Source organism: Pipistrellus kuhlii, unplaced genomic scaffold, assembly GCF_014108245.1.
Source record: "Pipistrellus kuhlii isolate mPipKuh1 unplaced genomic scaffold, mPipKuh1.p scaffold_m20_p_11, whole genome shotgun sequence".
Classification (NCBI taxonomy): Eukaryota; Metazoa; Chordata; class Mammalia; order Chiroptera; family Vespertilionidae; genus Pipistrellus; species Pipistrellus kuhlii.
In genome coordinates this window covers 40693676-40720147 of record NW_023425416.1, presented here as the reverse complement: position 1 = coordinate 40720147, position 26472 = coordinate 40693676, and the positions used below count along the sequence as shown (strand labels likewise).

At 38.4% G+C, this 26472-nt stretch overlaps 1 protein-coding gene across 1 annotated transcript in view; it reads left to right on the top strand.

Annotated features, from left to right (window-relative positions):
* The window catches only part of GADL1 (glutamate decarboxylase like 1), a 108042-nt gene that overhangs the window by 23617 nt on the left and 57953 nt on the right, over positions 1-26472 (top strand). The window contains exons 8-10 of the mRNA XM_036431680.2: positions 472-588; positions 6175-6239; positions 6732-6813. Coding sequence (XP_036287573.2) covers positions 472-588; positions 6175-6239; positions 6732-6813 — 264 coding nt within the window. The remainder of the gene's footprint in view (positions 1-471; positions 589-6174; positions 6240-6731; positions 6814-26472) is intronic.

Genomic DNA, 26472 nt, shown 5'->3' with positions numbered 1-26472 from the left:
CACAAGGAGACAAGCCCACTGGCCTGCGGGCTCTGTCCCTGGAGCTGACTTTTTGTCTTCCAAACAGCCCTTTTTATTTTGGAGAAGGGTAATGACATCGGCATTCTGGAGGCCCAATGAATCTCCCCAGGGAGTGAGGAATCTTACATAATGCCAGCATGCCAATGGGGATGAGGTTATTTACTTTCCATCTAGGAAAGCAATGAACAGAAAAGGCTATAAAAAGAAAAGGAAACTAAACATATTGAGTTGGGACAAAGGACTACTATTGTAGCATTTTCTGTTTCCTTAACCTATTCATAATACAAAACTATATAGTGAAAAAGCTTAGAAACAGTCACTGAATCGGTGATCATCTCCAAGAATCAAATGCGTTTCTGGATATATTAGGACCTTTATAATGTACCAACCTTGTACGGGATAAACTCAGAGGTGATGGTGACAGCTCTCACGTGTGGGTCCTTTTCACAGGGAGCAGCACCGTTCCTTGTCTGTGCCACCTCGGGTACCACGGTGTTAGGTGCCTTTGATCCGCTGGATGAAATAGCTGATGTCTGCGAGAGGCATGGCCTCTGGCTCCATGTGGACGTAAGTTCATCTGTATGTGCACATCTGCTTAGCTCTCTAGTCCTTTTGCAGCTTTGGTGGGAAATCTGTCATTTTCTCAGGAACCAGATGTGAGGTCCCCCAACTACTTCTATTTACATTTCTAACTGGAGGAAATAGGTCTTTTTTCCCCCTAAGGTATAAAGAAGGATAGGCTAAGACTTGATGTGATATTTGTTTCGGTTGTCTGAATTCCATTTCATTTCCTCTTCTCTCATGAACCCGTTTCTTTGGTCCTTTGAATCTTACTGTCATCGAGGCAGCATGGTGAGGGGACCCACTCTGGATGATCCAGTCAAGAGACTTTGGATTGGAATTGGCCTCTTTTGTCATTGTGACCTCAGCCCCCTGGGCTGTGGCATCTTCATTTGTGAAGAGGGAAATGGCTGCTGTAGTCTGTAAAGGATCTTCTAGTTTTAAAATTATGTGATACCAATCAGCCAGAAAATGTAACAAGCTGCACTATATAATTTCATGCTCTAATTAAAGTAGTTTTATCTAGATCTGTTATAGATAATTATTTGAGAGGGACTGGGATAACTTACATTTTTCATAGCTTTTTCACTTAAAGGATTGGTCTTTTTTTCTAATTAAGTTTGTAAGTCTTGGAGTTATAATAATTTTTTCCTTAATTAAAGGTCATTCTTAAAATTATACTTATCTAAAGTTAAAAGGTTGCATTCAGGCAGTTATAAATGCTTGTTGAGTGTTTTCTTAGAGAGAGAGAGAGAGAGAGAGAGAGAGAGAGAGAGAGAGAGAGAGAGAGAGAGAGAGAGAGAGAGAGAGAGAGAGGGAGAGAGAGGGAGAGAGAGAGAAATCGGGCATTACTTACTTTGATTCATCCCTATAGAAGGTACTGGAACATGCTAATGAAACATTAGGGATCTTTCCTGAGGTAAACGAGTGGCTCGTAGCCTTCTTATCAGAAAAAAAAGAAAGAACAATATTTTTGACTTGCTGAAAGGAAGGTAGCTGAGCATTGGGAGCCTATACCTACCCAGAATTTTATACTTTTGATGGTTTTATGCTTTCAAAGTAAAGCATCTAGGATATGATGGGGAGAGATTTTTTCAGCAACTCAAGGCTTTCATTAGATGCATGCTAATGTATGGTAAAGGCAGCAGTAACATAATCCCACTAGAGTTATAGGCTCTATTAGCATGCCAATGGCAATATTTCAGGTAGGTTATTTGTGACTTCTTGAAGCAGAATTATAATACTTATATCTGTTTACATTTCAACTTACATCCTATTGATTTTTATAGACTTAGAAGCATAATAATACATTGTGTCCTAAAAGATAATATGAAGTAAGTACTTCTGTAACTGTGGAAAGGAGAGGAAAAATACATTAGCATGTATACTTGAAAATTCTACTCTCATAAAAAAACATCAAATATGGATTATATAGTTTATATAAAACAGTAACTATAGCAGTTTCTAAATTGGAAATGATATTAAGAGATTTATGGCGCTTAGAGAGAACTGTGATTTATAAGTATGAATAAAAACCTCTCTAGGTTTTCTAAAAATGAAAGGTTGAATTTTGGAAGAAAACACTTCTTAAAAAGAAATATGTAAGCCACACAAATTATTCTTTTTGCATGTATGAATGACTGTAGCACTAGATTAAATTTGACAACAGTTTGTCTGACCTATTATAGAAATTAGCTCAAACAGAGTCAGTGTTCATGCATTCTTTAATGTTGCAGACATTGAATCTGTTGGTAAAGTTTCATACAGAAGTATGTAGTTGTTCTACCTTTTTATATCATGCAGAGTTTATTCATTTTATAGGTAGAAAATTAACAAAGTTACCTTAATTTCTTTGACCTATTGGAAATTTTCTAAAGAGTATTTTAAAGATACTTTAAATTATTAAAAACTGGTATTTAAAAAAATGTAATTCTGATATTCTTTTGTTTTTTTTTTCAAAACAATAACAACAACAAACAAACAAACAAACAGAAAGAGTTGCCCTGCATATATACTAAAGTTTATTAATTCTGCCAGAGCTGGTTTGGCTCAGTGGTGGAGCGTCAGTCTGCGGACTGAAAGGTCCCAGGTTCGATTCTGGTCAAGGGCATGTACATTGGTTGCGGGCACATCCCCGGTAGTGGGTGTGCAAGAGGCAGCTGGTCGATGTTTCTCTCTCATTGACGTTTCTAGTTCTCTATCTCTCTCCTTTCCTCTCTGTAAAAAATCAATAAAATATATTTAAAAAATAAATAAAATAAAATAAAATTTATTAATTCTGAGAGATATATATTTTTACATTTTTCACATGTCTGGAATTGATAAGTTAATATCATCCTTTTCTTTATCAGTGGTAACCAAAAATGATGATTCTCACATGTGATAGTGTCTTAAATTTGGTTAATTACAATGCATTTTTAACAGCTAAATAATAAAAACCTATTCTTGTTGACATTTTTTTGCCTCCAGTTCTATTCTTCCATGAAAGCAAATTATTTTTTTTGAATATATTTTATTGATTTTTTACAGAGAGGAAGGGAGAGAGATAGAGAGCTAGAAATATCGATGAGAGAGAAACATCGACCAGCTGCCTCTTGCACACCCCCCACTGGGGGTGTGCCCGCAACCAATGTACATGCCCTTGACTGGAATCGAACCTGGGACCTTTCAGTCCACAGACAGATGCTCTACCACTGAGCCAAACCGGCTTCGGCCGTGAGAGCAAATTATTATTCTAGCCTCTGCCTGTATAAGGGAGGCCAGGATGCCAGGGCTGGCCCAGCTCTTCAAAACAGAGGCTGTTGCTGCTGCAAAGCCTTCCACCCCCAGCAAAGCTTCCTGAATCCCCCACCCACTCTTCATTCCAAGTCCTAGCAGGGTAGTAAACATTATTATTACTTACCATCATGGGTGTTGCATGCTGCTGGGTCACCATTCTGCTCCTGCCTCCACCCACTTTCCTTTCAGGATTGGGCCTACTGTTCACTTACTACCCAAGTAACTAAAGAAAATATGCTAGTAAAATGCTAACTGTGGTGCCTAATACATAGTAATAGCTAATAAATGATGGTCCTTATTGAGATGGAAACCAAGCTCCTTCATCATGTACGTGATTTGTTAGTTGTTGTTGTTGCAAATTTTGGACTTAGAATTTAGAACATTAAGCAAACAGAAATAAGGCATAACACTAGGGGTGTGGTTTTTCTCCTTCCAGCTTTTTTTGAAGAGTAAGTTTGTGGATGAGTTGTTTCTTACCTTCCTGACCACTCCATAAACCACAGCTTGAGAGAATGCATGTGACTTGAAACCTTCAATCCAGCTCACTAGGATTGGGAGAATATTGTTTACTTTTGGGGGAAGGAGATGAGGCAGAAAGTAGTGTAGGAGACACAAAGAAGTGCAGGTGTCAGAGGTGAGGCAAGTGGGAAGATTAAGAAGGTAAATGGGTGTGTCTGAATCTTACTATTGATCCTCATAATTGTCACGGGTAGGTTCTCAATGAAGTCAGGGGTGAAAGGATTGAGAAAAAAAAAGTAGGCAACTCGGTATTTATGGTGTGTAATGGAAGTGAGACAACATAACAGGCAAGTCATCTTAATGTTTGTGAAACATTAAGATCTAAATTGGGGATCCTCAATTAGTATGCCAGGATAAAGTTTTCTTCAATGCTGAAGGCAGTTGCCCCTGCCTCTCAGCCTGAATCAGGAAAGCCCAGGGGGAAGAGTGCAGCAAGAAGGGGGCTTGACCAACATCCCGAAGTCATCGGTACTGTAACTGGGAACCTTTGGGATTTGCATGCATACCACCTTCAGTGCACAAACCTTTGGGAACCCTGTGGGGTTATTGGAGACACTAGTCCATGCAAACTGGGCTGGGATTAAGGTGACACAAATAAGGTTCCTAGGACTCAGGTTAAGAAGGGATTCACTCTTAGGGCCAGGCAAGAGCCCAACGCTGAGAGTGTGTACCTTTTTAAATCATGCACCTTAGGTGACACAGTCATTGCATTCCAGCCCTAAATGAGAGAACTGTTCATAAGTGGGATTTAAAGCCATGCCATATGGTTCACCAATTGCTCAGCTTTTGCAATAGTCTGAGGATCATGGAGATGTCTCATTTCTGTCACTTTCCACATCTATGATACACATACCCTTTCCACACTTCTTTCCATATGATACTGGGTATTCATCATCTTTTTAAATTCTATAGCCTAAAGTAGGATGGTCTACATCCTAGGCAGTTTCTAAACTCACCTTCTGCCTATAATACTTCCATCACCCTCAGATCTCCATGCTGCACTCTACCATTTGGCAAACTGGTCACCTTCCCTAGATATGCTATTGTGAAAAGAGAATGAGTTCTGGATCCCAGATCTGGTTTTTATTACCTGTGAGACCTTGGGCAGTCTACCTACCACCACTGAAACCTTTGTTTTTTTCTATTGAAATTTGAAGTGATAATAATTCCATTCTCAGTGCAGTGTTGTGCAGTGGAAATAGCCTTGGAGAGCATTCGACATAGCCCAAGACAGTCCCCTCCTGTTTCCTCACTGCAGTTTGCCCTTCACTTCCCTACAAATGAAACTTAGAAGTTTGCTCAATTTCAGGAACCAAACTGACTTTCTTATTCCTCATATAGATTCTTCCTCCCTCCTTTCTAGACTTATTGACTATGGGATTTTCTTTCATCTTCTTATTCTTAGTTCTCCACTCCTTTGCTCATGTTTACCTTTTCAATGAATAACTTCCTTAAATCCCAGGTTTTTCCTTTCACTCACGTTTTTTACTTGAAAATATATCTGAAAGCTATTTGTCTGAAAATATCTATTTTTTCAATAATAGGATCCATTTCCTCCTAGGTGAAGTTAGTTGGCTATGAATTCCTATATTCCCTTCTATCCACCTGGTTAAGCATGTGCCACATTTACTAGATAGAATGCCTGGCCTTAGTCCCTGACTCCTTATCAGCATTGGTACCTTGTGCATGATAGAATCTTGGTGTTGTAAGGTTATTGTCTATTTTAGATTCTAAGATTTGAGAAGATATAGACCAGTGGTCGGCAAACCATGGCTCGTGAGCCACATGCGCCTCTTTGGCCCCTTGAGTGTGGCTCTTCCACAAAATACCACGTGTGGGCGCACACGTACAGTGCAATTGAAACTTCGTGGCCCATGTGCAGAAGTCAGTTTTCGGAGACCTGGGTAAGTCTATTTTGAAGAAGTGGAGTCAGAACACTCAAGGGGCCAAAGAGCTGCATGTGGCTTGAGAGCCACGGTTTACCAACCACTGATATAGACTGTGCCTTTTAAACCTTTTGGATCCCACACAGCTCAACAGGTTACTATACCAATTTCTTTATAAGATGTGTGAATGTACTTCCTAAGGGTCCATAGGGAGCCCTCTGTCGTGATGAGGCTCTGATTGCTTTGGAAGGGGAGGTAATCAATCTTTCTTGGAGTACAAGTTGGTTAACATGGACTTAAAACCAAGTAGCAAGGCAGGTTGAGGTTGTCCCTGGGGGTTTGCTGGGACAGTTGGCTGGTAGACAAATAACACTGAAATGACATGGGTTTTATACACTTTTCTCAACAGGCTTCTTGGGGTGGCTCCGCTCTGATGTCAAGGAAGCACCGCTGGCTTCTGCAGGGAATCCACAGGTAAATGCCACTCCCACACATAGCGCCTTGATCCAGGCATGGGAATCTCTTTGGATTTTGCCCACTTATGTGACATTCTGAAAATAGACAGAGAAACAAAGTAATTGCTCAACAACAAAACTCCAAATTCCCTAGACCCATTGTCGGCAAACTGCGGCCCGCGAGCCACATGTGGCTTTGGCCCCTTGCGTGTGGCTCTTCCACAAAATCACAGCCTGGGCTAGTCTATGTTGAAGAAGTGGCGTTAGAAGAAGTTTAAGTTTAAAAAATGTGGCTCTCAAAAGAAATTTCAATCATTGTACTGTTGATACTTAGCTCTGTTGACGAATGAGTTTGCCCACCATGGCGCTAGACTACTTAAAAAAGGAATCCTGTTGAGCACTACCTTGGGTCTGAGTACTGAATGTGTGTGCTGCTGACGGTAGAATTCTTTCCTCCAGCAGAAACTAATGGGGCCCCCCACCTTGTCCTTGACTTTGTTTTACATGACAGAGCTGATTCTGTGGCCTGGAACCCCCACAAGATGCTGATGGCAGGAATTCAGTGTTGTGCTCTCCTTGTGAAGGACAAATCTGTGAGTTTTTCTCTTCTGGCCTCTGGGCACTGAGGGGTTAAATTACAGGGTTTGCAGAAGATTTATTCTTGCTTTTATTTTGGTGCTTTGGGCCAGCTCTAGATAAAGGTCTTCCGTAAAGGTTGGCACAACAAAGGGAAAGATAAATAGACTCGGTTGAAAGAGGCAGTGCTTCTGCTCAGGTAATTTTACAGATTTGATTTAGGCATTATGTAATCTCATTAGTTACAGCAAAATGGTCTCTCTCGCTCTCATTTGGATTATATTTTAAAAATCAGTTTTAAACACTGCCAAGAATTTTTTTTCTCCTTGATTAAGTCTGGGATTTAAGTTATCTTGAAACTTCTGCTCGCCGAGAAAGTGGAACAGATGTGTGTCATACATTAAATTGAATGCTTAATATGTGTAGCTGGGGCTTAACAGCCCGTTTCGACGGGAAGATGTTAGTTCAGGGCTGATCATCGAACACTGATTTATTAGAGGATTATCTGTCTCAAGCGGTTGGTCCTGAGCTTCTTTTGGGAATCTTGGGGAGAGATGAAAAGTAGTCTGGATTCCTGGGAGGGAAGTGGGCAAAGAGCTGCTGAGGTTCTTCTTGGCTGGAGGTATAAGCGCTGTGGGTTAAATAAGGATCCTGGTGGGCAGTGGCCCAGGCTGGGAAGTGCCACTTCATTCTTAGAAATGCCTCCTTAAGATCTGTGTGCAGCATGTGGGTGATCCTTCTCAGCCATCTGTTTACATTTCTTCCTAGGGGACTCCCTTTGCCAATGCTCAAGTCATGTTCTCTTTGTAAGGAATCGGATTTCAAATGGAAACCATGTTTAAAATGTGAAACCTTGTCTTGCCTGTATGGATAGTTATGTCTCTCTGTAAAGGGAGAAACTGTGTTATGCGTATGTCAGCGCTTTTTGTGCTTTGATGCACAAACAGAATGTCCATCGGAAACCAAGAACAGCTTCTCTATCTGTAGACAGAGACACCCTCGGAAACATGAATCCGTTCCTTAATGTTTTATTAGACTGATTACCATGGACTGTCTTCAGTTCCATTGAAATATTTTTCATTTTAAATTATAAAGTGATGACTGCATATTATAATTGAAAGGTAGTTTAAGATTATTGTATTATGTATGAACAACAAAAAAACAACAACAAAAAAACAACAACATACTTAACATGCCCAGCTGGTATGGCTCAGTGGTTGAGCATCAACCCATGAACCAAGAGGTTCCCAGTCAGGGCCCATGCCTGGGTTACAGGCTTGATCAATAAAAACATTAAAAAAAATAACATACTCAACTTTTCTGTAGTTACATATATAAGACATGATTTAAGAGTTTAGGAGTAAACCCAGGTTTTCCTTTGGTAGATATAAGACAAAAACTATGTCTTTTTCTGTTGGTGTGCTGCTCTCAGGAGTGGAAATTTTAGATCAAGCATGTCAAACTCATCGGCCACATGCCTCATTTTTTGGGCCCATGTTAGCCTTTGAGTTTGACATGCTTGTTTTACACCAAAGATTTTGTATAAATACTTTTAAAAGTATTTTCTTTTAAATACTTTTCTTGCTTTTATACATTTTTCTTGTTGAATGATAATTGAGTGATTTAGATAAGAGTTTATTTACATTTATGTACTTGAAGCAATTTAAAAATTTCTAGGTCATGTAACCCTATAACAGAGGTTACATTGAACTGTGTGTGTGTGTGTGTGTGTGTGTGTGTGTGTGTTTAAAGAATTCATTCCTGGATCTCAATAAAAGCAATAACATCCATGTCTACTCACTTGGCAAGATTTAAGAGGTTAGAAAAATTGTACTTATTGTGTAAAGAATGGAGCACTTTCAAAAGTTGCCTTTTTTGGATGAAAGACCATTTTCAAATGAACTGGAATAGAGAGCTGAGCCATGAAATATGAGATATGACAATCAGCTTGCAAAGTTTTGTGTCCGCAGTTTTCTTTCTCTTTTGTACCTATTTTCTGCCTCTGTTGTTCTCTTTCATATTCACTTATTCATTCATTCTACCAACACTAACTGATTTCCTATGTAGGCCAGCCACTGTGCTGATTCCGAGTTTATAAAACGGACACACTCCCATAGTCAAGAGAGTGGTGAATATATTTTGCTCACCGTTTCCTCTATGGGATTATAGGGGAAACAGTGAACAAAATATACCCATTTGATTCCTTGATTACTATTCTGATAAGTCAAAAGCTTAAATGTCCCTTCTTAAGGGTTCCAGGACTCCCAAGGTAATCTGGCATCTTCCCATTATTCTTTCTCCTACCTTATTCCATTCCTATGAAGTACTCACCATGATTTGTAATTATGACTTCTCATGTATTAACTTTCCCTATGCCTAGAATGCAATAGGAACTATGTCATTATATTCACTACTCTCTTTCCAGTGCATAGCGCATTTTCATTGAACAAGGGAAAAAGTTAAAATTGGCTGAAAATATTAATGAGTAAATAAATCAAAAGTCCTCAGCAATATCTGCCTTCATGCCAACAATAACTGAGAGTTTCCAATTTCTCCTCCACGCCAAATTATTCCTGTTGAGAGCTCTGATTAAACAGTGATTAAAATTATAGTGGATGAGCTGTATTGCCTGGTCCCTTCCATAGGCATGAGCATGCCCCCAGCAGTAATTGATGAACAGTGATTTTAATTTGGACTTATTTCTCCAGTTAATGGAAGGGGATAACTCCAGTTAAAGAAAGCAAATTACTTAGTGAATATACTTATGTTAAGGAAAAAAGCTAATTCCCTAATTTGTATCCTCAAAGCCCTAACACTTACAATGCTGCTTTCCTGATTGACTAGCTTGGGGTGTTTGCGTTTTTAATTTCCTGCATTAGGAAAAAGGCTGCTTTAGAAACAATGCTGAGCTGTTGCTCTGGATGAATACTATCGCTAAACCTCAGCATCATGGGAAGGGAGATCAGGGATTTGGGGGGAAAATCTGTGATTTTTAAACAGGTTGACTTCAACTGTAGATGCTGGATTTATATGGCAATTTGGGATCAATGACAATTTTGATGTTTTCATCTAAAATAAAATATCCTTAAAATCAGTTGCATGGATGCAGAAAAATCTCAGGATTGGCTTCTTAATTTTTAGTGTTTATAAAATGGACTTGCAGTTTTACAAAACCTCACAGAGAACATGAAATATGCTAATCAGGTGACAGATTATTTTTGAGTACAGATTATTCCTTTCCATTTGTGCCTACCATTATCCAGTATTAATTCACAGCGACAACCTGTTTAACTTATCAGCTGCAGCCAATTTAAGGGGCTTTTTTAAAGAAAGACTGTTGATACTATGAATTGTAATATTATGTCCATTTTTATAGGTTTACTTCAGAAGTAATGCATGTATATTTTAGGCAAATCAGAAAATTTATATATGGAGAAAGATGAAGAAAAAGAGATATAGAATATAAATAACTGAAGATGGCATTTTATGTATTTTCTTATGCATATATACATGTACACCTACCTACTCTAAAAATACTATAACATATTTTGCTTTTAACATGCTTTTTCTACTGAACAAAATTGGGCATTGTTCCATGTCAATGTGCATTGTATATATGTTTAATATTCGCACAGTATTCTATTGTTTTAATATGATATAGTAAACTTGACCACTCCTTATTATTGACCAATTAGATTATTTTAATTTTTGGCCATTATGGATTTGACTGCCATCTTTGAGGCTATTTGCACAGCTGTTATTTGTTCCTTGGAATAAACTCCTAGAAGTAGGAAAGCTTTGATCATCTTTCATGATACTGTTTTATAAGTTGTTTCCTGAAATATTCTCCTAGGAATGGCTTAACTTTTCACTAGCAGAGAGAGAGAGAGAGAGAGAGAGAGAGAGAGAGTGAGTTACAGGGATCCCTTTGACATCACAGAGGTATTCAGCTCTGTTGATTTATTAGGCAAGTCATTTATGCCTTCTAGAGAAGGCTCAGAATATAATCCCACTTTTTCTTTAGGAGAAGGAGCAGCAGGAAGAAGAGTAGGAAATTCATTCAATATTAGGTGTGGGCACTGCAATGCAAAGAGGAAAGAAGAAAAGGGAGATGAACACCATCTCCCCATGTGGTCCCCCAGGAGAAGGCAGAGAAATTTCCCTGGAATACCACCCCTGAAAAATGTGCTTGCTATCTCTCAGCCCACTTAGATTTCTACTTAGAATGGTACTGGATATTGCAAATGACAATTATTATATGCCGTTTTAAAAATTGTGCATGCAAAAAAGAAGGAAGAGGAAAGAGATGTATCTGAGAAACTAGAACAAACTGTATCGGCTTTTGTTCGGATTTCTCTTTTCGCTCTTGTTTTTCCTCATGGGGTTCCAATAGAAGAACCATTAGATGGTTTGAAAATACTGAACAATCTGATCATCAAAACATTGTTTTTCTTTCATGCCAGAGAACACTCATACTCTCCCTATGCACGTACATTATAAATGTCTCTGGAATGACAGCTTCCTAACTAATGTAGCAAAAAATAGGGGGAAGGTATGCATTTAAAACTGATTAGAAAGAAGAAGCATTTGACTTGTAGAAGGGACATCAATCTTTGGTGCTTGATGCTGCCAACATTTTTCTCCCTATCTTGAATGCTCTTGCTTGAGCCGAGAAAATTCTTTTTAGACTTTTCAGCAAGGTTGAGAATGGCATAAACTTGGCAGAACTGATCGAGTTCATGGTTAGTAAATAGCCATTTTCTTTTTTAATTCTTGTTTTTTAAAATCATAATAGATAAAAGTTAATTTTATTTTCATGAGGTTTTTGAAAATGTGCGCATATGCATTGTTTATATGCATGCATTACATTTTTGAAAACCCACATGGTATTATTACTTATAACAAACACCCCTATTTGGTCTGCTTTCATTCTCTATGAAGTAAAGAGATACAATAATTAATGTTGGAGTTACACATGTTCAAAATACATTATGCCTTTCTTTTGTCACCAAACAAAAGAACAAAAATGGGGTTTAGTGTTTATTTGTTGTTGTTGCCATTGTCATTAAATTTAACAGGGGATTTGCATTTTATTTTAGATCCTTGCTCCAAGGAGTGTGTTATTTTGCATATTTGTTATTATACTACTTGATTTCAATTAATAGTTACCATCTTGGCATAAATGGGCACAAGTCCCAATGCAGGACTTAGTCCATGGTTCTCGTAATTATCTATATATTAGACTGTGCACTATTCGAAGGCAGATGGGGTCTTATTGCTATAGACCCACCTACTTAGGACAGAGCTCAACACTCAACTAATGTTCAATAAAAATGTCTCCTGAAATGATCTTTGTATCTTTTTCCAAAACCATCAAATGATAATGTGTTTTAAAGTCTTTACCTGCAGCTGAAGTAGTAGTTCCATTGTATTCAAGACCTGATCTCTTCCAAGTTTCAAAGAGTACCCTTTCCTCCTAATAGGTAACAAGAACTTTTCTCGGGGTGTAGAAATTGTTTGTCTCATCCATATGGTTTGATATACCCATTGCCTCCTCACATCTCCCATTTCATGTTGGCATTTAAAAAAACAACAACAAAAAAAACCTTTAAACTGGGCCAACATTTGGCCTTTTATCTTTGTGCCTCAGAGACCAATAATAAATCAGTGACTCATGCTTTCCTTTTTCAGAAACCGTATTATCCTTCTTCTAGACTCTAGAGAGTTATTTTTTGTTTTAATGTCTAATGATGCTGTTCTTTATTGGAGACTGGACAAGTGGAAGAGATACTTGCTTTTTTAAGGGTCCCTAGTCCTCTCTTGACCTTTTCTAATAAACAGAATGTTTACTGGCTCTCAGTGGCTGCTTATATTATTGGATACAGCATTTTGGCTAGTGGTTTCCTAATTTCATCCCTAAGTTTCTTCAAACCTCTGTGTGACTGCCACCTGGTCCTACTGATTAAGCTACATTTATTTAATCAGTTTGACTTAGATGAGTTGGAATGTTGCCCAGTTTTGATTTAATATCTTCTTCCTATCTATTTCTGGAGAACCCCGAGAGTGTGTGAATCTCTACAATATTTTTCTAGGTAAAGAATTCAATCTTGCTCTGGCTGGTTTGGCTCAGTAGATGGAGCATTGGCCTGCAGACTGAAGGGTCCAGGGTTCAATTCCAATCAAGGGCATATACCTTGGTTGCAGGCACATCCCCAGTAGGAGGTGTGCAGGAGGCAGCTGATCGATGTTTCTCTTTCATCAATGTTTCTAACTCTCTATCCCTCTACCTTCCTAACTGTAAAAAATCAATAAAGTATGTGTGTGTATATATATATATATATATATATATATATATATATATATATATATTTTTTTTTTTTTTTTTTTTAAAGAATTCAATCTTTATGGCAACCATCCCATTTCAGTATGGGACTCACTCCAACCTTTGCTTCTCTGCCAATCATCACAAAAGACTTCAGATTTTCTAAAAAATGACCAAAAAAAGGGGGGGGGGGGGATATGAGACTCTACCTTTGTGTCCTTTTGTCATCCCCAATTTGATAAAAACTAGCAGTTGAAAAATAGGATTCTATTTACAGATTGAGTATTTTCTCTTTTCTCTTGTAAGAAAACTGAAAAAGGCCTCAAAATAATGGGAAAATTATATAAGTTAAAAATCTAAGAACAATGAGAAACATAAGGGTAAGGGCATAAAAGGAAACCTGGAATAAAGCTAATGGGAAAATTCATGCCATAATTAGCATGCTACACCTGCTCCAGTGGGTAGGCCGAAATATTTTAGCATTTTTAATGGATTCCAGGCATCTGCCTTTTTTATTTTTATTTTGCCTTTTAATTTACTACTAGAGGCCCGGTGCATGAATTCATACACTAGTGGGGTTCCTCAGCCTGGCCTGCAGGGTCAGGCTGAAACTGGCTCTCCGACATCCCCCAAGGGGTCCCAGATTGCGAGAGGGCACAGGCCAGGCTGAGGGACCCCACTGGTACACAACTGGAGCTAGGGATGGATGCAGGAGATTGAACAGCCAGGGAGGGACCTCGGGAAGGCTTCAGGGTGTGTCTGGCCCTTTTCACTCTGTCCCATTTGGCTGGACCCCAGCAGCAAGCTAACCTACTAGTCATAGTGTTTGTCCCCTGGTGGTCAGGGCACATCATAGTGACTGATCGACCAGTCAACTGTCTGCCCCCTGGAAGTCAGTGCATGTCATAGCAAGAGGTTGAGCAGTCTTAGGATATCATTAGCATATTATACTTTGATTGGTTAAACAGACAACCAGATAACCAGACACTTAGCGTATTAGGCTTTTATTACTAGGTATATAGGATTAACTCACTGCAACAAGGCTTTCTCTTCCATTTCTACTTTCTATAATATTATGACACTTGACACCCTTTTAACTTCTTGGAATAAATATTCCATGTGTTTGCCTTTGCACAAGTCTAGTGGTTATTTTTGTTGTTTTCCAAGAAAGATATTTTAAAACACACCTAACACTCTTAATTACACTTTCTAGTTTTGTTGTTTCAAGGCCAAAAAGTTTCAAGAAGTCAGTTTTGTTCTGGGTTTTCTTCTATAGCAACTTAACATGTCAATACAAATCTATGTGAATGAGAGAAGTATTCTAATTTTGTAGATCATTCAGAGGTGGTAAATATATATTTATTTTCTATAGACTTTTAATAGTTGTATTTAAGCCCTAATTTGTACAAAAATTGTTACTAGCATCTAATAAAGTAATTAATTGTGGACTGAATAGAAAAATGAAAACTGTACAATAGTTACCATATTTTTCATATTGAAGGTGCATGTATCTTATATAGCAGACACATCTGCACTTCTTTTCTCACAGCGAACATACCCTCATGATGTGTATGGTAAATCATAGTCTAAGGAGTTTTATTTAACTGCCCAAGGAGCTCCATCTCTTCTCTGGTGGTTTATTTTTAAAGCTATTTGGGAGTTTGGAAGATATTGGTTATCCCCCTTACCCCCAATTGATTATTATGAAACATAGGAAAAACATAAAATAAGCATAACATTTAGGTGAAAATGTTGTACTATCATAATAAGAATAATCAGGTGATTGCCGCCCAGAGTAAACCAATGAGCAGGAAACCAGAAATTGCTTCTGTGCTCTTTCCTAATACTGATTTCCTTGCTTTTCTTCTTAGTTTTGCTTTGCAGTTATACGGTTTGCAGTCAAACCATATAATTTTTTACTTTTGCCTGTTTGAAATTTGTATAAACAAATCATACACTGTATTTTTTCCATTTGGCTTTGTTGTTGTTGCTCCAACTTACCTTATGTCCATAAGATTCATTTATGTTGTGGCACAATCCAATATCCACTGTTTCATGTTATTCTATGAGTACATCACAATTTGTGTATCCACTTATGTTGATGGGTTAATTCAACTTTGGACTTTCACAGAATTTTTCTGTGAATATTTCTGTGTACATGTCTTTATTGCTTGCTATATCCCTGAGGTTTCATCCAGTTTAGTTTTCCCTCTTCTTAAAGACCATATTTAGGAATCTCATAGGGAATCAAAAGGTGGCAAATGCTGTTAAACTTCGCTTGTTTTAAAAAAAAATTTATTTTATACTTTTCTGGGGACAAAATTCTGTGAGTAATTTTCTTTCAGAACATTTATAATTTTAGGGGATGAGGCTGTTGGTGTTGTGTTAGAAATTTAGCTATTTAACTCATTCCTTTGGTGGTAAAATTACATTTATGTGACTTCTTTTAAGATTTTCAGACATTCCTTATGGATTTTGTTTAATTTACCTTATGTTGACTTCATTGGGCTTCTTGAATCTGTGAATTGTCATGTTTCACAAGTTTTAAAAACTATCATTCAATTATTGACTCTGCATCCTTTCTTTTTTATGACAGTCCAGTTAAATGTATATTAAAGCTACTCACTATTTTGTCTGTCTCTTACTTTACTTGTATGTCTTTCTTTACTTCATTGTGGATACTTTTCATGATCTATTTTAAAATTCACTAATTTCTCTCTTTAGCTGCGTCTAGTCGGATATTAATAGCCTCTCTTCTGTTCTTTATCATGTCTTTCCATTTTAATAATACCTGAGTCTTTAAGCTTCTGTTGACATTTTTAAGATCAGCTTTTATCTCCATGAACCTTCTAAAATAGATTTATAATCTGCCTCTGCTTACTGTAATATCTGGATTCTCTCTGGTGCTATCCCTGTTATTTTTTGTGTTTGTGATTCCTATGTAGCCTTACAATTTTTTATGGCTCACTGAATATTTTATTTGAAAATTACCTTTAGGAGTACTTTGAAACCTGAAGTAAAGTTACTTACTGGATTTTGTATAAGTTCTGAGAGATTTAAAGTTATTCTCTTGCATTTTCTAAATAAATAATCATATCAGTATATAACTGTAATTTTGTTTTCTTGCTAATATCTCAGCTTCTTATCATTTGCAAATATAATACCCTGATAGAATTTCCAAAAATATATTCCATAATAATATATCCTATATAATAAAGAGCTAAAATGCTAATTAGACTGGACAGCAGAACAACCTTCTGGAAGGACCTTCTGGAATGTCCAGTGGGCAGGGACCACGGGGCCGCCCGGGCCATGAAGGCTGAGCCCCTTGCACAAATTTTGTGCATCAGGCCTCTAGTGTATATATATATATATATATAAGAGCATAAGTGATCGGCCAACTATTCGACCTTCCAACCAATAGCTATCACACGCACCGGGGGTGGTGGGGGGGATGTCAGAGAGCTGGTTTCTGCCCAGTCCCTTCAGGCCAGGCTGAGGGATCCCACGGGTGCATGCACTGGGCTTATAGTAAATAAAAGACACTTCTGTCTTCTTTGTGAGTTTATTAAAGTTGCCTTATGATACACATTCTTTATAAATCCTCTTGAGAAATTATCTAGGAATGAGTATTGAATTTTAACATATTTGTTTTATTATATAATCATTTTACTTCTTGAATGAAGTTAAATGTGTTAATAGATTTTCTACATTACTGATTAGCCTCATTCTATTGCAACAAATTGCTGTAATATATTTATGGACTTGTGTATTTAAATTTTTGCCTCTGTATGCATGTGATTGAACTACCCTCTGTATGTGCACATCCACATGCGTGTGTGTGTGTGTGTGTGTGTGTGTGTGTGTGTGTGTGGTATGTTTTATTGTGATTGGATTGTATTTTGAGTGCCAGTTTTAAAAGATCTTTTTCACTTTGGAGTAATTACTATAGCATAAAGATCATCAGTTTTTAGAAATGCCCAGAAAAATCAATCTTAAAACTCTTACTCAGAAATTTTGAAGGAGATAATCCCATAATTAACTTTTCATTTCTTTCCTATAATTTTTAAACTACTAAGCATTTCCTTGAGTCAGTTTTGATCACTTAATTTCTCAAATATTTAATATATTTTATTGAGATTTTCAAATATATTAGAAGAATATATCCCATCCCCTTATTGTTTTTTTTTCTCATTTTTATCTTATATCTTTACCTAAAATGTTAATTTAAAATATTTTTCTATTTTTCTTGATTATGTTTACTTTATCTTCTTAGGAATTGCTCCTTGCATTTACTTTTCAATTGATATCTTTATTAAATTTATTTAAATGCTATTCTTTTTCTCCTGCTTTCTTTATATTTTGTTCTGTAAGAATGTGCTCTAACTCTGAAAGTAACAGTGAATTTTAATAAAGGGCAGGGTTTGCAAATTACTCTTCCTGATTGCTGTCAGTGACTAAAAAGCTTCTTTTAGAAACTGAAAGGAAGCTTGGCTGGGTGTGGCTCAGTGGGTGAGCATGGAACCAGGACCAAGGAGGTCAAGGTTCAATTCCCCATGGGGCACAGGCTCCAGGGCTCCATCCCCAGTGGGGGCCATGCAGGAGGCTGCCAATCAATTGATGATGTTTCTATCTCTCTAGCCCTCTCCTTTCCTCTCACTAAAAAAAAAAAAATCAATAAAAACACAGAACCTAAAAAGAGAAAAAAATGGAAATACAGTAGTCTCCCTTTTCCATGGGGATACATTCCAAGACCACCAGTGGATGCCAGAAACTGTATATACTACTGAAATACATATATATATATATATATATATATATATATTTTTTTTTTTTTTTTCTTACACATGCATACATATAATAGCATTTAATTTTAAATTAGGTAATATAAAAGTAGCAACATCTAATAATGAAATAGAATAATTTTAATAATGTACTATAATAAAAGTTATATGAATGTGACATAAAAAAGAATGCTATTTTACATTGAGTGTATTTTTGACTCAACTCCTTAAGTTTTGTTTTGGAGTGTTCTCATTTAAGCTATTTTCCAATTAATCTATAATAACAGTTTTGATTTACTGTTTTGAGCCAAGAATGATTTATTTATTTTAACCTGCCAAGTACTTAAGATATAGTATGGCATTCTGGTTTGTTTAACTATAGTCAGATAATGATCAGAATGAAACCAGAGATCAAGAGTAACAAATTTTTGTCTTTTAAACACAACAGTGACTCTCGAAAGGATATCTTACCATCCAGAATCCATTTTTATTTTGCTTTTTTTCCAAGGAAAACAATCAGTAGAATTGGGAAGGGGAGAAAGTGTTTGAAGATGAATGAAATGTTAAGTTTGAATGTGGCCCAGCCACGGTGGCTCAGTGGTTGAGCATTGACCTATGAACCAGGAAGTCATGGTTTGAGTCCCAGTCAGGGTACATGCCCAAGTTGTGGGATCAATCCCCAGTAGGGGGCGTGCAGGAGGCAGTCAATCAGTGATTATCATCATTGATGTTTTTTCTCGCTCTCCCTTCTTCTCTGAAATCATTAAAAAATATATATATTTAAAAATACACACCCAAGGGTGTCAAGAAAGAATAGAATTTCCCTATAAGTATAGGTCATATAGGTTTTCCTTGTCTTTTGGTTCAAGTTTTGGTGAAACTCAGAGTTGGGAAGACTCTCTCGTCCCCTACCTTTCATGTTATCATGGTAAATAAAAAATTAAATGTATGGCAAGGGAGTTATATCTAGGCATCAGAGTTTCTGAGATTAGCCTCCAGTTTTCCTGCAGGCTTCAGAGTGGCTGGCAGGGAGATCATCCAAAAGTGACTGAAAAGAAGATACAAGACAGCCTGGAAATAGGAGCGACAAGAAGCTAGATTCATATGACATGTAACCCAGAGTCTGTGGCCGGTCTTCAGGTGTGAGCAGGGAGATAGAAAGACCATCCAGAGATGAGCTAGGGTTGAAGCAGGTGGTCAGCACAAGGAGAGCAGTGAACACCCTGGAGAAGCAGATGTTCACACCCGAACTTCAGCAGAGGGATGGCAGATTTAACACATAAAAATAAAGGATGCTCAGTTAAATTCAAATTTCTGATAAACAATGTATAATATTTTAGTATATCCCAAATGTTGGGTAGGATATACTAAAATTTTTGTTTTATAAATGGTTATGTAATTCAAATGTAATAGGATGTTTTGTATTTTATCTGGCAATTCTCCTCAGTGGCATTTGTGAATGCCCTAATAATGTTAAATGAAGAGCAAGAGGAAGAAAACTCTCAGGAAATATGATTGATGTCTGAATGATCTGAAAGACCACTCAATCAGAGTTTTTTTCTAGAAATGACCAGGTTAGATTTTTGCATTAGAAATAATGTAGCTCCAAATCAGAAAGTTTTTGTTACAGAAGAATGAAGTGTCATCTTGAATTATATACAATGATATAATTGTATTTGTTTTTTAATATATTTTATTAATTTTTTTACAGAGAGGAAGAGAGAGGAATAGAGTTAGAAACATCGATCAGCTGCCTCTTGCACACCCCCTACTTGGGTTGTGCCCTCAACCAAGGTCCATGCCCTTGACTGGAATCGAACCTGGGACCTTTCAGTCCGCAGGCCGACTCTCTATCCACTGAGCCAAACCGGTTTCAGCAATATAATTGTATTTGTTTTTAGGTCTGTGTCAGGTAAAATATGGCACTTTGCAGTGTGATGTTTACATCTTTGTGCAAGTGACCAGCACAAGCTAAATTATTATCCTTCAGTGTTAATCCCAAATTCCTAGTCTTCTCCACCTCTGGTCCAAAAAACTGGGACCAGGGGAATAGGGTAGGAGAGTAGTGTAATGTTACCACCTCTGTGAATGAGAAGTAAGGAGTTCTTGTGAGCCTAATTTGTGTCTGCAGCAAACATCTGCCATCTTCAGCTGTGACAACTACCAGGAGATTGCTGAGATTCAAAGCTGGTGCAGGAACTAAAACAGCAGGCACATGGATTGTATCTTCCACCTCTCTAGCTCCAGGAGTAATAAGAAAGAAGCTCATAGCTTCTATTTTTTTATAAGGCTATTCTCTTCCCAGTACATTTTATTATGCCCTTGTCATGGGCAGCACGTGTCACTATTATACATCTTTTGGACTTTATCTTGACATATTATTCCTCTGTTTTATTACCCGTTTTAGACAGCGCCATCGCGCAGATTAAACCCTGGACATCCAGTTACAGAAACACCGGTGCATTCATTTAGAGTGCTGTCAGAATCTTTGTGCAACTTCAATACCCAATTTGCCAGAGTTGTAGTGAAATGCAATGAAATACATGGCTTTTCTTAAGAGTTAGTGAGGATCAGGGATTTATGCATAACAGGGAAAAGATTGTTCCATGCCTGTGAGAAAACCACAGCAAGCATTACAGGGTTAGTTATTCTAATAGGGTTTATATTCCAATTCTTAAAAGTTATAGGACCCATTCACTTAAAGGATTCAATAGAATTCCAGGAGGAAAATATCCAAGGGAATGGAATTCTTGAAATATCTCCTTAATTTAAAAAGATTGTGATTGAGGAAATGACTCACCCATCATTGGTGGTTAATTCCTGGAGCCAGGAATCTTAAGTGTACTCTACAGTCTGATCCTGACTTTACAGTTTAACAATGAATTAATGTGAGCCCATGGAGTTTATTTCTCTCTGTGAGGATTTCATCCCCCCACACCCCCACACCCCCACACCCCCGTCCCCAATGTGACTGTTGCTCTAGGCATTCTTGAGGAAGGTTTGCACTTAAATTCAATAATCTACAATAATAAAAGCATAATATGCAAATTGACCAAAAGGGTGAACAGCAGAATGACCATCTGGATGACCTTCTGGACAACCATGGTATGACACGCACTGACACCAGGCCAGCCAAGGCGGGTGCAGTGAGATTGGTTGGGCGGGGGAGGGGGGGAGGGGAGGCCTGCCATCACCCCTCAGAGGGAGGCCTAGCCCACCCTCTGCAGGGTGATTGGTGAGGGGACTCCTCGATCGATCACCCCAAAGAGGGAAGCCCAGGCTATCCAGCCAGCAGTGCTGCAGCAGGTATGCAGGGCAGGCCAGCAATCGCCCCGCAGAGGGAGGCCCAGATCAGCCAAGCAATCGCACCCATGCCTATCGCGGGGCAGGGCCAGCCACTTGCAGCCGGGGGAAGGAAAGCCCTGATAGGCCCTGATCACAGCCAGGCCTAGAAACCCTACTCTAGGTGTCCCAGATTGCGAGAGGGTGCAGGCCAGACTGAGGGACACCCCACTCTGGTGCACAAATTTCATGCACTGGGCCTCTAGTTTATAATAATTATTTAGAACAACAAAAGGCGTTCATCATTGCCAGGCTAGATGAGATCACAGAGAAGACATTTTGTCCCTCATTATTGTACCAACTTCATGGATTTTGTAAGGTAGGGGAGAAAGAAGATATTGATGGTTCATTTTAGGTCCCTGTGGATGTCTACATAGCCCACGGGTGTCTTTTAGAGAGTACACTGAGCAATGTTAGGCTTGAGGACTATATCTGTGGTACGGTAATGATAAGAGTAGGAGTGAAGTCTTCACCCCATGATGTATGTGCTAAATAGAAATTGAGATGGGGCTGTGCTGGGAGATGGGGTAGGAAGCAATGTCTGGTTGCATATTGAGGGCTCCAGACATCACATGTACATTCATTTTCCACTAGACAGATTGTTCCCTCTCGGTGGAAAGCTAGACACTCTCTTCTTTGCCTACCCAAGTCCTACTTTTTCTCTCAGAAAACTCTGCTTAAGCATCAACTTTTCTCTAGGGGAGTGGGGTGTCTTCCTGCTTTCCTGGCTGCTTTATTTAGAGGTTTCTTCTATCAAGCACTTATTCAGCATATACCACCAAGTCCTCTGTATTCACACCATCATCCCATCATCTCTATTGGACTAAAAGCTTCTTAACTCTTCTCATGTACAATATAGGCCTTGGCAAGTGTGATGGACAGATCAATGAGGTTAGGACTTTTACTCTGCCCACTGTACATATGAGGAAACTGATTATAGAAGTCATAAGTAACATGTCCAATGCTACAAAGCTTGTAATTGGCACACTCCACAATCCAGGCTTTTAATCACAGGCCTCCTATCTTCCTAAATCAAGATGACAAAAAATGGAGCAGACTCATATCCTAACTAAATAAAACGCTGCATTTCACAGTCCCAGTGATGTATGGGAAATGTTGATCTAGAAAGATAAAATTTGAGTGATCAATCCTCATAGAACCATTTCAAAGTGAAATTCTAGTGCTAATTATTTTGCTAATTCTCTTTTCTACAGAGAATTGAGCTGACCTGTAAATCTCCTTGTAACTCAGTTTGATCTACTGACCTTGCCAGTGGGTTTTTTCTCATTGACTTCTTCTCTTACTGCTCAGGGGTGTACAGAGATTCTGTAGTTGTAGTCACTCTCTCCCAGGATTTGCAGTTAAGGTTGTTGTAAATACACCTGGTCCAATGTCCCTCTCAGGACTTTGCAGTTCAACAAACAGGAGTTTGGTTTGAAAAACATAGTTCTCATATCTAGATAGAAACCAGAGAATCCTAGAAGTCAGTTCACCCCTCTGCTTCTAAACCACTGGACAGCCTTTCTGTCTTCCTTCTCTCCTTCCTTCCCTCCTTTCTTGCTCTTTGACCATGAGTAGGTTCTGTTGGCTATTTGCATATAATGAGTTTCCAGTTTGAAATTCACATCCTTTCCTGCCACATTATTTTAGCAAAGATCCATTACAAATGACAAAATACAACCTTAAAATAAAACAGGAAGCGAACTCAGATTTAACTTGTTTCATCACAGAATACTTTTTTTTTCTTCTTCCTGTGGTATTGGGGGAAGAAAAGAAGTTAGAAACTGTAACCAGATGAGTCTGATCATCGAATGTCATTCTCCATGGAAATTGCATAAAGAATTTGTTAAAACTGCCCTGGCTTGTTTGGTTTAGGGATTGAGCTTCGGCCTGTGGACTGAAGGGTCCCAGGTTCACTTCCGGTCAAGGGTACATGCCTGGGTTGTGGGCTCGATCCCCAATAGGAGGGCATGTAGGAGGCAAGCCAATCAATGATTCTCTCTCATCATTGATGTTTCTATCTCTCTCCCTCTCCATTCCTCTCTGAAGTCAATATATATATATTTTCTCAAAACTAAAAAGGAAAATAAACCATGACAACTTTATTTTCTACATTAGATGTTCTCTTTTAGAAGCTAAAAGAATTAAACACTTGCCTTAATAAAAATGGAAGCCAATGAGTAAAAAATGGAAGCCTTTGGGTAAATGTTTAGCTTTTCTTATCTCTACAGATTTGGAAATAGTTGTCTCATAGATATGTCTCAGAACAGAGGTTTGCAAAGTTTGGCCCTTGGGCTAAATCCAGTTTTGTACCTGTTTTTATAAATAAAGTTTTATTGGAACACAGCCATGCCAGTTCACTTAAGTATCCTATATGGCTGCTTTTATGCTACAATCACAGAGTTGAGTAATTGTGTCACAGATTGTATAAATTTCAAAGCTGAAAATATTTACTATCTGGCCCTTTATAGAAATTGTTCACTCGTTTGTATTTTAGAATCATCCAGAGGGGAGGGCTGTGCCTTTCCCAGTCATTGGGACCACAGTTTAACTAGGAAATCCTAGGAGAATGATTTCTCAGAGGGTAAATACACCTATGGACTGAGAAGCCCAGCAGAACTTATGTTCAAATTATGCTTCTGCTTATGCCTGCCCTGTGTGACTTTGACATGTTGCTTAACTTTTCTAAACTTCAATTATTTTATCTGCAAAAAGGAGACACTTTCTATTTTGAAGAACTACTATGGCATTAAATGATACAATGTTCAAAAGGGTGCTGTGCAGTGCCAACCATGGAGTGGGCACTCGATGAATGAGTTTTGCCTTTTTGTGTCCAAATTGAGTGAGCCACATGCAAGTGGCACAGATCCCTCTGTCTGGACAAATGTCCACTTGTACAGTGAAAAAAATTCCTTGTCATTTTAGTACATTTCTGAATGTTATTAGGAGTCATTGAAAAAAATGTTTTTGTCCACTGCACCTTGTGTTCTATTCAGAGGATTTTTACCAAGTACTTCCTGATTCATTTTGAATTGTTATTTAAGGCCAGTTTTAAGTAGGATTCCCCATGGTTACAGTAATAGCAACAATTTCCAGCAACTCTTTAAAAGAATTTATACAAAGAAGAGCAATGAACTTGTGTTCAGAAATTGCCTTCCTGCATAGCATTCCTCCCCCCCCCCCCCCCCTGTATAAAATCAATCTCTTTGCTACACTCCAGGCCTCAGAGGCCAGACCTCTAGAGGATGCTCTGACTCCAAGAAATGTAGGCCAGCGGCCTTGCTGCTGAATGTGTAAAATTCCATTTGAAAAGAATCAGGCCCTTGTTAACAGCATCACAATAAGCTGGAGACATAGATTGATTGTGTTAAATATTGTGCCCCTGGTTTAGAATCACTCTTCTAGCCTCAGACACTTGCTCCGTGTCTGTTTTGTGCAATTTGAAAGACACCATAGATACCATTGCCTTATATCTGTCCATGTATTTGAAGAGCTGCAACTAAGCCATCCAGACTGAAGAAATATGTTCTATGTTAATAAATATTTTTTCCAGACATCCACTTAAACATTGTGCCACGAATACTTCTCCACAAGAGGTGGGTCTCCTGCAGTGTCATTATCTTCAATTTACAGGTGAAAGAAATAGTGATGTGATGAGGGGAAGGGATGTAGTTGACAGTTATACAGTAAATGCTCAGAGCAGCAAATAGCCACTAGATGCCTTTGCTGTGTATGCATTACCAGGTGTGCTGAGAAACTGGCAAGTCATCTGCCCTCTTCCACCCTCCTTCCAGCGTGCTATTTGGGCATAGATATACTCCAGGCTTCACTGTATTTTCTCTTTGTTTTAATCTCATACTTTTTCCTCCTCTTCCTCCTTATTTTCTTTTCCTCATCTTCCCCACCCTCCTCATCTCTCCTGCCTTCTTCTTCAGTTCCCCCACTTTACCCTTTCTATCCTAACCCTACCGTATTCTATATTTGTAAGCTGCCTTAAATCCCCTGGGTACAAAGTAGGCGGTAAACATATATTTACATATATGTCATCTACACTAATAAAAGAGAAACATGCAAATTGACCATCCCTCTGCTACACCCACCAGCCAATCAGGAGCGAGTATACAAATTAACCCAACAGAGATGGTGGTTAATTTGTATATGCAAGCACTGAGTGAAGACTGAAGACAGCATAGAAGGAAACCAAGTGCTACAGAAGGGCACAACGCAAGCACTGCAGAAGGGAGCGAAGTGGCAGAAAAGGGAGCAAAGCTCGCTTTGGCAGACTTCATTCCCTTCTCTGCTTTGCTCTGGCTGCAGAAAGCTCTATTCTTGTAGGAATAGGCCCAAGGAAGGCCTATTCTTACAGGAATCTTCCTGCAATGGGCTTCTAGTCCTATATAATAAAGAGGGAATATGTTAATTGACCCTCATGCTATCTCAATAAGGAGGGAATATGCTAAATGACTTCCACACCCTGTCAGGGCTGCCTGAGGCTCTGGTAACTATGGCTGGCCAAGGCTTGCTCTGCCAGCAGTGGCAGCAGCAGAGGCATGATGGGAGTGTCACCTTCCCCGGATCACCAGGTTGCCTCCCACCCCTGAGGGCTCCCAGACTGTGATAGGGAGCAGGCTGGGCTGAGTGAACCAACCTCCCCACCCGCACAGTGCATGAGTTTTAGTGTGTGTGTGTGTGTGTGTGTGTGTGTGTGTGTGTGTATATATATATATATATATATATATATATATATGATAGAATTTCAGAAACTCAGAGTTGGAAGTAATGCAGGAAGAGCAAAGACTATAATTCTTCCTGACCAAAGCTGGTTGAGCAAAGTTTACTTATATCATGTTGATATGACTAAATATCCAAAAACAAATGATGCTTTAGTCGGTATCACAAAAACATAGGAAATTAAACAGTTGAATAGATTAGGTCTGCAGGAGTCATTTTGCTCATCACATCGATGCCACAATCTGTAGACATGTTTCAAAGATGATTAAAATGCTAACATTATCTATAGGCCACCTATATTCTCTTTATTTAGGTGCATAGAAAAAAGTCATTTTTTGCTTGTATTCACACACAAACGTTTTATAACAGACATTAATAGGACAAAAAGAAGTCAGAAAATCACCTTGGTTTATATGCTCAGATAAAAACACAGCACTTCAGAGTTCTCTAGTTTCAACAGGAAAGCAATGCCTGACTGAAACCTCTTGACCAGGAGT